Genomic DNA, 12,319 nt, shown 5'->3' on the forward strand with positions numbered 1-12,319 from the left:
CATCAGTAATCCTCTTCCCCACCACAATAATCTCCCGCAATGCCACAGGAGTACTCTTAGAACCTGACATCGGATAAAAACGAAATATATATATATATATATATATATATATATATATATATATATATATATATATATATATATATATATATATATATATATATATATATATATATATATATATATATATATATATATATTTCGTTTTTATCCAATGTCAGGTATATATATATATATATATATATATATATATATATGCGCCAATTGTACAGATTTGTTTCTTTATGTACAAAAAAAAGAAAAAAGGTAAGTCAGTTGTTTGATTTGTAGTCAAGCTTCTCAGAATTGGAATCTCCACTCGGGGTATTTTCTGCAGTGTAGTGCTGGTCTTCAGTGTTCAGTTACTGTCAGTAAGAAATGACTGTTATTTCCAAATCAGTGTTCTTCCATTTACACTCGGGCACACTCTAAGCAGTGGTTCAGGTACTCTGCAGCTTTTGTGTCACTGAACGTGGCGAGGCACTGCGGGCACTGCAACTCTGACATGCCTGGGTGTTCATTCCAGGCAGAGTTTGGGGTTGCCGCCGCAGCTGCAGGTTGCTGGTGCTTCTGGTGCTGCTGCCGCCTCTCAGCAGTGGTCCTCAACAGAGGCTCTGACGTGTCTTTACTTCGCTTTGAGGAGATCCTGTGTCCTATGTGCACGTGACACAAGGGAACCACGTCTCTGCTCTCTCTGCTAGCTCCCTGCTGAAGATAGGGAGGCACGTACACTGTCAGCACAAGCTACACGTACTGGACGGTGGTAACAAGTAAAAGGAAGTCCGTGCTTCTGTCGAGGCACTCATGCACCTAAGTGCAGGGCTGTTGTCTCACCTGTTTGTGCAGCTGCTGTTTTAGCTGAGAAACCTGCTCCTTCAGGGCATCAATCTGGCCCTGCGCTCGCTCCCTGTCCGCACGCTCTGACTTAAAGTCATCAGTGTAGATAAGAACCTTAGGAAGCAAAAAAAAAAGTTAAAAAAAAAAAAATTCTCTTTCACATTTAGTTTCATATTTAGTTATTTGACACTATAACCACGCTTAACAGAACTCAGCCAATCACCAGGCATGAAATCGCACCAACCTGTTGCTCAAGTGTCTGAATTTGCTCCTTGTCTTGTCTTCTGATGTCATCCATTTCTCTAGCAAGCCGTGCACACTCCCTCATTTTCTCCTCCAGTAAGCCGTTGAGCCTGGAAATCTCCTGATGAAGCAATCCAGTGTTGGTGGAGCCCATCGCAGGCATCAAGCCCTGCCCGGTGCTGTCCTTCAGCCTCTGACATAAACCTCTTATATAGTCCTCCCTGCTGGAGTCATACTTCTGCCACTGAGTATTCAGGCTTTGTACCTAAAAGGAAATTGAAAAAAACAAAACGTCACACCTTCGATCATGCACCATGTTTTATATTCCACCACTGGAGTGTTAATATTGTGTGCAAAAGTAATTGAAATGTGTTTCCTTAAGGACATAATCAGATCACATGTCTATTTTTTTTTCCTGACTGATTTCAGACAACACTAATGAGACTCACATATGCCACACGCTGCTTTAGCTGTTGATTCTCCTCCTGAAGCTGACGGATTTGGGCATTAACACTACCCATCTCAGAGGACTCTGGCACCTGTAAAAGATTAGAAAACAGAGGTTACAACAGGACCCTGAAAAGTTGAAAACAAACAGCTGTATTATAAAGCTATTTAAAAAAGAAATTACAAAAGCAACTGGTGACTTCTAAAAGCATTTACACACCTCTGCATTCTTTTGCGTAAGGGCCACATCTTCCACTTCTCCTCCTCCCCTTTTGTCTTTCTCCAGTCTCGCCATCAGCTCCTGGCACACCTTAACAGTTGCACCGAGCTGCCTGCGTAGCTGGTCGGCCTCCTCGGCCAGGGAGGTACAGAGGACACTTCTGGTGGCCTCAGCCTGCTCCCTCTCCTGCAAGGCTACCCGTAGCCTTTGGATCTCCCGGTCCTTCTCGTGGTCCGGCTGACATCTGATGGTCTCCAGCTCCAGCTCTTTCTCCCTGAGCTGAGTGTTCAGCCTCTGGATCTCCTGAGGAACAATGATGACAGATTCATGGCATGGCAACAACAGCTTGCAACTGATATGTCAGATATGCTCTATGTTTTGTTCCCTGAACACTTCTGCAGTAGAGACTGTAAAATGAACGCGTCACAGTAGACAGCAGCTTACAGTTCAGGGTAACAAACTGATATATAAAAAAAATCTATATATGGTTATAAATCACTGATTAGAGCTGTAGGGAGAAACATCGACTGTGTACAATCATCAGCATGTTTTTACCTCAGCTTGTCGGGCTGCCTTCAAGTCCCCTTCGTTCTTCTTCTGTTTTAGTTTGCATATTTCATTGAGTAAACTCTCCACCAAAGAGTTGGACGGACTGATGAGCACAGACTCCTTATCTCCCACCGTCATGTAGAGCCTCTCGTGTCTCCCCAGCCTGGCTTTTAAATCTGCAATAACACCGTCCTTTACAGAGATCTGTCTGTTCAGAAGGTCTATTTCCTGCCGCGTCTCATGATACAGAGTATTAAGCACGCTGTAACTCCGCATTTTGTCTCTGAGCATGTCGTTATCCGTGGTGTTTATACTGACGTTATCCATTGCGGGTTTTGTAGACTTTGACAGACGCACCAGTCTCTTAAAAATCCAGCATTTGACGCCTCTGCCTCGAGCCCCGTGTCTTTAGAAAAAGACCGTCGTCAATTGTCTCAAATTTGGCTCATCAGAGAATAATATCCCCCGAACCGGGGATTTCCTAGGGAACTTCCCCGCGGAGTTTTTTGAGCTTCGTCAAAAAGGAGCCATGCTTGTGTTCAAAAAGGTTCACTGTAGATATCCACAGGTAGAAAAAAAAACATTTTATAGCGTCTTGGCACAACTTGGTAAACAAAGAAACATATATTTTAAATGTAGCTAAAAGTTTAAGCTAGGTCTCTTAAAGGCTGAAAAAAAGAGAGACGATTGCTGCTTTCAATTACGTCGGAAAATCTACTACTCCTAGTTAGAGCGAACAAAAATTAAGTTATGTAAAAAAAAATGTTTACCGGTGTTTTATTAGTGCCACCATTATTATAAGGATGCATAGCTTTGGCTTAAAAGGGAGAAAAGGGAATGGCTTGCACTTTAGTCAACTTTATTTTATACAACCCAAATGCTGCTTGCTGTTGGTTTCTACAGAAAGTATAAACTATAATATTGAAAGGAATATCAGATTATACTAAATGAAAAACGCTAATTTCCCAGCGGTAGTTTACCGGGTTTTTACACATTCAGTCCCCTAAAAGTCACATTAGGGCATTTACTCGTAGTGTCATAACAAATTCCCCATGCGCGCCACTCATTTTTGTCAGGCTTTAATTTTTCCCACAGCTTTAAATGCACCGCAATGCATTGTCATTCAAAGAATTACGCATTAAGGACCACACCGGTGCCGTATTAATGGCTGATTTTAGGATGCAGCGGTCTATGACTGAACATTGTCATCCCGTTTTTGTGTGTGTTTGTTTGGTTTTTGTTCTGAAATTTTGGGAAGTGACACAATGTCTCTTACGGTAGCAAATCAAGAATTTACCCAAGCTGTACTGGAAGCAGCTCCAGTTCATGGTGACCTCTTGGTACTGCAAACTGGGAATACTCATGAATAAACGGATCGTGATCTTTACTTTTCTTATGCATTTTCTCTTTTTTAAGTGCTACCTAAAAAAGGGTTCACTACAAAAACGTAGTTACACATGGATGACAAAGAACACCACTGATTCCAAATTAATTCATTATACTTGTTGTTGCAGTTTGTAGCTGGCTTTATTTTTATGCAATTTTGTATAAAATACAGATGTAACACATACTGTTGAATCATGGACTGATGTGCTTTTAGCAATGAATGTGTGCTTTGGATGTATAGTCTTAATACGGGTCCCAAGAACCTAGATATTTATGTGGAGGTAATAAATAAATAAATACACCCAATAGAGTACAGTGTGTGTAATCGTTTAGCTGAAACGGTTCCAAGTTTACGTGTGTAACCTTTTTCTCAGACACTTTAAACAAAATGCACAGTAACTAGCATATATAGGTCACACTTACTACATGTGCTCCATTTAGGTTCATCGCTGGACTACAAGAAGAGTGTACTAAGCATTATCGGGTCAAAATGAAACTACTGTCTAGACAGTAGGAGTACCGAGTTAAAGACCAAGAGTGTTCATCAGTTGTATTGGCCAGTGGGGAGTCCCAGGTATTTCTGGGTCAATCACACCAAGAGACATGAGAGGTGTGAAGCTTAATGTCTTTTAATGTCACATGGCAGTCATGTGACGCTTGTTACAACAGCAAGAATTGAGGTGTAAAGTGTGTAAAAAATTGTAGGAAGGTGGGAAGAAGTGTCAGGGTGGAAACTAACTGATTCCACAAAAGATTCTGTCTATAAAAAAACCTAATGCTGACCTGAATCACTTCAGTTCTCTATGGCCTTCTTTTACAGTCTCATCCTAGCAACACCACCCCTTCTTATTGATGATTCACACCTTCATTCATGTGATTGGCAAGTCTCAGAACTCATGTGACAGTAAAATGTCTGGGACTTCCTGAAAGAGTCATCGGTTGACACCTTGTGAACAGGTGGCAAAACACCTTAAACACCATTCATGTTAAGTAGTACATTAACTTGTAGAATGGAAATATATAAACTTCAGAGTTTCCGCTATGAAAAGAGGCTTTGTTAAGTACTTGTTGCAATGCCGAAACAGTAAGTCCATGGAAAATGAAGCACCAACAGTTATAATAATCATGTAAGCGTTATGCCCCCATAACACTTACACGATAACACTTTAAAGATCAGTAGTTAAATATATCTGTGGTCTGGTGCCTCTTTCCAAGGTTAGTGCTTAAAGCTTCCTCAAGCCGGGTGCAGCACTGACAAAGATTCATTGTCGGCATGAATATTGTGGCAATTTCTCTCAACTTTTCTTTTCCAGGGTGGAATGATTGTACAGCATACATTTCAATGACGCAAAAAACACAAATTGAAAGTATACGTTTGAATTTATTTAGGATTTTCTGTAATCCACACAGATTAACAATTAGACATATAGGCTCAAATACATGCATATACGCAAATTTAAATGTCCCTTAGTAAGTTACACCTCGGTGCTTTGGGCAGCCATCAACAACTTTCTGGCATAATTCTGGCTGGATATTTGACTGCTCTTCTTGGCAGAATCCTGCTTTATCCATTCAAAATCCATTTTTGATGTGTGTTTGGGACCGTAGTCCCAAACTTGGATCCAATTGTCTAAGTTTCAACCATCTAGCTCTTGATTTGAGGGAAAGGTGTAGATTTGGAGATAGTCCTCCTCTTTCATTATTCCATCCACTTTGTGCAATGTACCAGTACCACTGGCAGCAAAACAGCCACAGAGCATGATGCTACCCCACCATACTTGACAGTTGGTACAGTATTCTTAGATTTGAAAGCCTCACCTTTACTCCTCCAAACCTCCTCTTATCAGTGTGCCTAAATAGCTCAATCTTTGTCTCATCTGGCCATAAAACCTTTCTCCACAAAGTATTTGGCTCGTCCAAGTGGGCAGCTGCAAATTGCACTCGAACTTGAAGGTTCTGATTTTGGAGCAGGGGCTTCTTCCTTGGTTGGCACCCTCTCAGTCCACGATGATGTAAAACTCTGTAAATGCTGGTATTCCAATAGTGTTTCCAGTTCATGGCAGGCTTGGTGGTTCCTGGGTCGTTCTTGAATATCTCAACCAATTTCCTTTCATCTAAGAGTGATGCTCTTCTTCCAGACCTTGGCAAAGTGGTGACACATAAAAATAATTTGTACTTGTGTACAACTGTTTGAACTGGTGCTCTTGGAATTTGCAGTTGGGTAGAAATGGCCCCAAGAGACCTTCCAAACTTGTATTCTCACTTCTTAGATTTTCATTGAGTTTCTTGGACTTTCCCATTTTTCTGAGTATTGGTCAATCCAATTAGTGCCAACAAATAAATCCTTTCTATGCTCTATGCTGGTAAAAAGAAACTGTCAGCGGTTATTAATCATGTATGATCACTAATGAGAAGTTAATAGGCCTTGGCCTAGTCAAGGTAAAAACACTGTGGAATCTTCAGCACCAGTTATTAAAAGATTTAAGTGAGTCCATGTATAATATTTTGCCTGTGTTTATTTTGTTGATTAAAGAAAATCAAAATCAATTCAAACTTGTGCACCCAGTTCTTTAAATGGTAAATGGCCTGCATTTGTATAGCGCTTTACTAGTCCCTAAGGACCCCAAAGCGCTTTACACACACAGGTAATGGCAAGCTACCTTGTAGCCACAGCTGCCCTGGGGCGCACTGACAGAGGCGAGGCTGCCAGACACTGGCGCCACCGGGCCCTCTGACCACCACCAGTAGGCAAACATGGGGTTAGTATCTTGCCCAAGGATATTTGGCATGCAGCCAGGAGGCAGCCTGGGATCGAACCACCGACCTTCTGATTAGTGGCTGACCTGCTCTGCCACCTGAGCTACAGCCAGCGTCCATTGTACAGCGTGCATTAAAGATGCACGCTGTACAATCCTTCCATCTTGAAAAAAGAAAAGTTCAACGAAATCATTAAAAAGTCGGTTTTCGTCATTGAATATGATGGTTGGCTGTTGCCTGATAACCTAAAACAGAGGTCTTCAGGTTTTGTTGGTCTTATATGGCCACTGATGGTCTTCTGCTCAGTGCAGGAAAGCTGTGTATTTGCTGTGGACTACCATAATCCACCATCATAATAAAATTATATAGTACCGTATATTTTATTTTTGTTACAGCATTCGATGAACTTCCAAGAGTGTGCTTTAACATTTATCGGTTGCTATTTAAAGATGAAGTGAGTCTTTTTCTGTTGTGACCTTTAGCGTTAGCCCACTTTTGGTAGGTCACTTGTGGCGAATGAAATAACTTTCTGTGGTATCGACCACGCTATTTGTGATCATGTGTGTGGGTGTGGGTCTCCATTTGTACTTGGACATTTGTGTGTTTACTTTACTTTGAGAACCCTTTTGTGGTTTAGGACCACGCTTTATGTGACAGTTTGCGTTGTGGTGGCAACAGATTCCTTTTGCCTACTGTTACATGTTGCTATGTTTGTTTGATGTGTGGTAGTAACTTGGTTTGTGGCTTTTATATCGACCTTTTCATGGGTCTTGGGTTATTATTTTCTGTGTTCAGTATAGACCTTTGGTAAGGTATCATGTGCTGGGGCTTTTCCTGTGTCGGCTCAGGAATTTGTTAGGTCACCTGTTGCTTCATTTGGTGATTGGAAAAATTTGGAAAGAACACTTATTTTCCAGTTTCCCCTTCCCTTTTTCTCTTTTAGATCTCTGACATCAAGGGCTAGACCACACTGCTGGTCAGGAGTGGGGAATTAGGTTTCCCAAGTGGCCACGTGAGAACTGGGGACGATAAGGTGAACTTAGTTCTGCTCAATATTAGATGAACTGCCCACCCCTGATCTAGAGGGTGTTTGTCCTTTCTCTTTCTTTAATTTATGAGCCGGGACATAAGAGAAAATAGCTCCTCAAGTGAAAATATTAATCTTTTCATCATGAATGTAAGAAGCCTTTAGATTGAGTGATCAAAGATGAAAGAGAAAATCAAAAATAATGAACATTTACTAGTGTCAGTTGTTCTTTATCTGCCTTTTAAACACCGATTGATTGGAGCTTCAAGTGATTTAAAAAAATTACTAAAGGTGTTGAATAAACCTCAATGTGTTCAGAAGCAAATCTTACAATAAGACAATTAATTTTATGGATCTTATAACTGTTAACTTTTTAAATATTTAAATGTTAAAATACAAACTGGCATCGTTACACTTGCTGGTCACTGTATTAGGTACAGCTTGCTAGTATCTGGTTGGACCCCTTTTTGCCCCCAGAAATGCTTTAATTCTTCATGACGCGGATTCAACAAGGTGCTGGAAACATTCCTTAGAGATATCAGCCCATATTGACGTGATAGCATTGCTGCAGATTTGTCGGCTGCACACTGAGACTATGATCCGGTGACCGTGGAGACCATTTGAGTACAGTGTACAGTGTGAGAACATGACATGGTATGTGGCATAGTTATTCTGCTGGGAGCAGCCATCAAAAGATACTTAAGTAGGCTGTGGCCCAAAGTGTGCCAAGAAAATGCACACCACCACTACACAAGCAGCAGCCTCAACCATTGTTTTCATGCTTTCATTATGTTTATGCTAAATCTGGATCCTATCAGCCGAATGTTGCAAAGGAAATTAAAACTCATCATACCAGGCGACCTTTTTCCAGTCTTCTGTTGCCAGTTTTGGTGAGCCTGGTCAAATTGTAGTCCCAGTTTCCTGTTTTTAGTTGACAGAAGTGGTTCCCACTTCTGCTGATGCAGCCCACCACAGGTGTACATTTGATATGTTCTTCTGTGTACTTTGGTTCTAACAAGTTGCTATTATTTTTGCTGGATATTTTCTCTTTTTTGGACCATTCTCTGTAAAACCCAGTGATGGCTGTTTTGGAAAACCCCAGCAGATCAGCAGCTTCTGAAATATTCACAAATGCCATGTTCAAACACGCTTAAATCACCTTTCTTCCTCATTCTGATGCTCGGTTTGAACTTCACCAGGTCATCTTGACCATGCCTATGTGCCTAAATACGCTAACGTGCTGCCACGTGATTGGCTGATGAGATGTTTTCATAGAGGAGAATCTGAACAGGTGTACCTAACAAAGTGGCCGGTGAGTGCATATCCAGTGATCTATGATCAGATTTTTAACAGTGAATTCCGCTAGATGGCAGTGTTAAATCAGTATGTTTCTCTATCCTATAGCTGTGGGATCAAGATTATTTTAAAGTAGGAAAACGACCTCTCTCCTGTGCACAGCAATGGACCGGCTCATTTCAAATATTAACTTTGTATCTTTTAATTGCTGCAAACTTTACACAAGAATAAATGACAGTATTTGATATTTACACTGTAATACATCCAAAATGACTTATGTTTCAAGCACACACACACAGACACACAGTTACTTGCATTTACCAAACTACCTGCTCATCAAAACCGTCCAATCATCAATACCAAGAAGCAGTTTGCGTCACTCAGAATGAAGATGCAAAGTTGAATGTTTACATGACACATGAGTGTCTAGGAGTAAAAAAATATTTTTATCATATGGTGGTAGAAAATTATGCAGTTGCTCAAGTACAAAACGTTTACCAAGAATTATTAAAATACTGAACGGGAAGAGAATATAGCCAGCTATCTCTCATTTGAGGAAATGGTAGGAATACAAAACTACAAATATTTGCTGTATGCTTCGCGCTAGGCACCCCTGGATCACAGCTTTAATCGCTGGGCACTGTGTAAAATGAATCCGCGTTAGCATCTGAGGCAGAAGTGACTTTCTATAAGATGAGAATACATTGTTAACTTAATCCAAGCAGTAGCTACATCACCAGATCTGTTGCTGCTGATCTCAAAGCTGTCCAGGTCTGCGTGTTGTTGTTGATTTTAAATGGGGCTTTTATAGAAATGACGGCTAAAAAAAACAATAATGTTAAAAGATTTAACACCTGATTTGACCTCCTGGAAAAGATGAGAAAAACGCCCTAAAAGTCTGACGAGCTCACTCTGTGAGCTTTACCAGGATGACACATCTGCCAGTGATAAGTAGAGTCAGTCATTTTCAAATCCTGGACTCAAAGCTTTGCTAGTTTTCACTCTCTCCGTGTAAGTTGTGATTGCTCTGGACCTTGGACAGCAGCTGAGTGCAATTAACTGTAACTGATGGGGCCGCAGCAAAGACCATTCGCTGGGGAGGGACGCACAGTTTGAAATTGGCAGCTAGGGGGCACCAATGTTACCGGTGCGTACAAACTGAATGGAAGTCTGTCTGGAAGTCTGATTTTCACAATAAAAACCACAGTTATAGTTTTAGAGTCAAATAAAAGATTTTTGGTTTATTCAAGCGTGTTTATCTATACTTTATACCCCATTTCAACTTCTTCTTCTTCTTTTTAAACATTATCTGTATTCAATGATAAACCAATGAGAGAAACAGTAAGCTGTGCGTCCTCTGGGGCCAGGCAAACGTCTTTGCTGCGCTCTAGAGCAGAAAAACCAGAACTGCGACCACAAAAGAAGGACTCCCTCAACAAAACTTGACCTTCAACCTTAACATGCAGGTACCCACCCCACCTCTTCCTCCCCCCTCTTCCCTAGCACTGTAACTTGCGGACGCTGCGTGAAATCCTTTTAAACTCGCGCTGTCCCTTCTGCCAGCGCTTCAGAGAGGTGATGACCAGATGGCCATCCATCTTCTGGCCCATGACGAGGTATGCGGCGTTGATGTCGTCCATCTCCTCGCAGATACACTGCAGCCCGTCCTTCAGCCACAGCGCCGTCTTCCTGAGGTCTCGCTCCGTCACGCCGTTCACCATGTAGATTGCCTTGCTCTTCGTGTCCGGCACTATTTTGGTGTCGCCGTTGATGTAGGCGATCTCCTTCACTTTGATTTTCAGAGCTTTAGTGCATGCAGAACGAAGAAAGAGAGCGAGAGATGAAGGAAATGCTCACTTATGAAAGACGTGGGAAATCCATGCAGGGGTGGAGGCCTAACTGATTCTCCTCTTCATGCTGCCCTGAGACAACTCGGCGAGCTCTCAGGGGCCCCTAAGCTATGCTGACCTTGATGTACTAATGCTCTGATGCATGGGTTGGGGAGACTTACCAAAGTCATTTTTGCAGAGGTTCTCAACAATTTCGTTGTCATTTTCATCAGTTTCCTTGCAAGCATCGCACACCCTGGGCGCTGAAACGGGAATCAAATGAGGCAAATATTAAAAAATGATTTGTGCATTTACTAAATATACATGACTAGAACACATGCGTCGATTTTAATTTTTTTGTTTAACTTTTTTTTTTTTTATGAAGCTGCAAATATGTGTGAATTTTGAGCCAGTGTGCCTCAAAGTGAATTTGGGATTCATGCAGAATGTTTGCGCCTGGTTACCCTCTTTGGTGGCTGGCGCAAAGCTGTCGATGCTTGCAGGCGGTATGCACAGGTCATTGTCGAGTGGGAAGCGCTCGCAGTCCAGCATCTTTGGCCACGGAAAGCCAAAGGCGGACATCACGGGCGCGCAGCCGCGCTTGACGTTTTCACAGAGAGACCTGCACGGCTGTATGGGCTCGTCCAAATCGTCCAGACAGACCGGAGCGAAAAGAGAGCAGAGGAACTTTCTCGTGTCCGGGTGACACTGTTTCTGGACCAGCGGGATCCAAGACGACGCTTGCTGCAGTACTTCGTTCATGGTTTCGTGTCCGAGCAGGTTCGGGAGGCGCATCTCCGTGTACTCTATATCGTGGCAAAGCAGGAGATTTGCAGGGATTGCCTTGCAGTTGTTCTTCTTGTAGAATAGTTCATGCTGGCCGAAGTTATACAGTCCGTGGATTGCTTGCAGGCAGGGCATTGTTATCACCCACAGCACCGCCACGGTCGGAGTCAAAGCTCTCATGCTGTCTGGTGTATGTGAAAGTTTCAGGCTTTGGACGGAGCTTCTGTCAGTGGCAGGCTTCTACTGTGACAGGAGGTTTTCTTCCCGGCATGTCTGGGAGGAGTCTGTATAATATGCGCAAAGACCTCTTCATTCAGCACATTTGGTTTTCCTCCTATCAGGTGAACCATGTGGACAAATTTGTCTTCTCGGTCAAAGATCCCCCCCCCTCCCCGCGAAATTCTTACTCCTTTGGGGCGTAGAGGCATTTTTGATTTCTAATTATGGCTCGTAGTATTTTATCACCAGTCGCTTTCTTGACAGCTTCCCTCCCCCGAGTTAATCTCTGGCTCTCCGTGGAAATTAAAACAAATGCGTCTGACAGGTTCCCCTCATTACGCCCAAATCAACAGACATTCATCCTGAGTGATCCCCCGTTTTCTTTTCTTTTTCTTTTTTTTGCAAATAGTTTAGAAATGTCAGTAGGGGCATTTAGCTCAGTTCACTGGAGCGTTAATTTTCCATCATTAGGAGTGGTGAAATCCTCCGGGCAGGTCTGCAGGTTCCATACCACATGGTGAAATATTGTTTGCCCTGGTGTGAGAAGCAGACCTGCACAAAGCACACCCAGGGGTGAAACCAAATCTGCCTCCTCCGGCACTGCAGCTCTGGCTCATGTCCACTCGCAGACCCCCATGAGCTACAGTCACGTCTGCAGAGAGCAGCGTGGTTATTCTCAGGCTT

General features: G+C 42.4%; 2 protein-coding genes across 3 annotated transcripts; both read right to left on the reverse strand.

The window, feature by feature from the left end:
• Window positions 1–219: 219 nt before the first annotated feature.
• On the reverse strand, window positions 220–3,000 carry tnip2 (TNFAIP3 interacting protein 2). Of its 2 annotated transcripts, none has more exons than XM_085278625.1 (6): window positions 2,342–3,000; window positions 1,787–2,089; window positions 1,569–1,658; window positions 1,121–1,384; window positions 874–990; window positions 220–744 (listed from the first exon to the last, which is right to left on the reverse strand). In XM_085278625.1, exons 1-6 carry the CDS (start codon window positions 2,660–2,662, stop codon window positions 451–453), a joined length of 1,389 nt encoding a protein of 462 aa, XP_085134751.1. In that variant the 5' UTR covers window positions 2,663–3,000; the 3' UTR covers window positions 220–450. The 2 variants fall into 2 exon arrangements, with proteins under 2 accessions (XP_085134751.1, XP_085134750.1); XM_085278624.1 differs by having other exon boundaries at window positions 220–747; window positions 2,342–2,999.
• A 5,987-nt stretch (window positions 3,001–8,987) lies between these two features.
• Window positions 8,988–11,738, reverse strand: sfrp2 (secreted frizzled-related protein 2). Its single transcript, XM_085276409.1, has 3 exons — window positions 11,095–11,738; window positions 10,813–10,893; window positions 8,988–10,605 (listed from the first exon to the last, which is right to left on the reverse strand). Exons 1-3 carry the CDS (start codon window positions 11,594–11,596, stop codon window positions 10,301–10,303), a joined length of 888 nt encoding a protein of 295 aa, XP_085132535.1. The 5' UTR covers window positions 11,597–11,738; the 3' UTR covers window positions 8,988–10,300.
• Between the last annotated feature and the right edge of the window lie 581 nt (window positions 11,739–12,319).

This window comes from Mchenga conophoros, linkage group LG6, assembly GCF_057382185.1.
Source record: "Mchenga conophoros isolate Kocher_MC1m ecotype Shallow Benthic linkage group LG6, M_conophoros_male_GT1.1, whole genome shotgun sequence".
NCBI classification, from domain to species: Eukaryota; Metazoa; Chordata; class Actinopteri; order Cichliformes; family Cichlidae; genus Mchenga; species Mchenga conophoros.

Coding starts and splice junctions, on each gene's coding strand:
- tnip2 (XM_085278624.1), bottom strand. CDS start 2,662: ATGGATAACGTCAGTATAAACACCACGGATAACGACATGCTCAGAGAC. Junction 1,659..1,786: donor TTACGCAAAAGAATGCAGAG/GTGTGTAAATGC, acceptor AATCTTTTACAG/GTGCCAGAGTCCTCTGAGAT. Junction 1,385..1,568: donor TAAAGCAGCGTGTGGCATAT/GTGAGTCTCATT, acceptor ATTTCCTTTTAG/GTACAAAGCCTGAATACTCA.
- sfrp2 (XM_085276409.1), bottom strand. CDS start 11,596: ATGAGAGCTTTGACTCCGACCGTGGCGGTGCTGTGGGTGATAACAATG. Junction 10,894..11,094: donor TGCGCCAGCCACCAAAGAGG/GTAACCAGGCGC, acceptor TTCCCGTTTCAG/CGCCCAGGGTGTGCGATGCT. Junction 10,606..10,812: donor CCTCTGCAAAAATGACTTTG/GTAAGTCTCCCC, acceptor CATGCACTAAAG/CTCTGAAAATCAAAGTGAAG.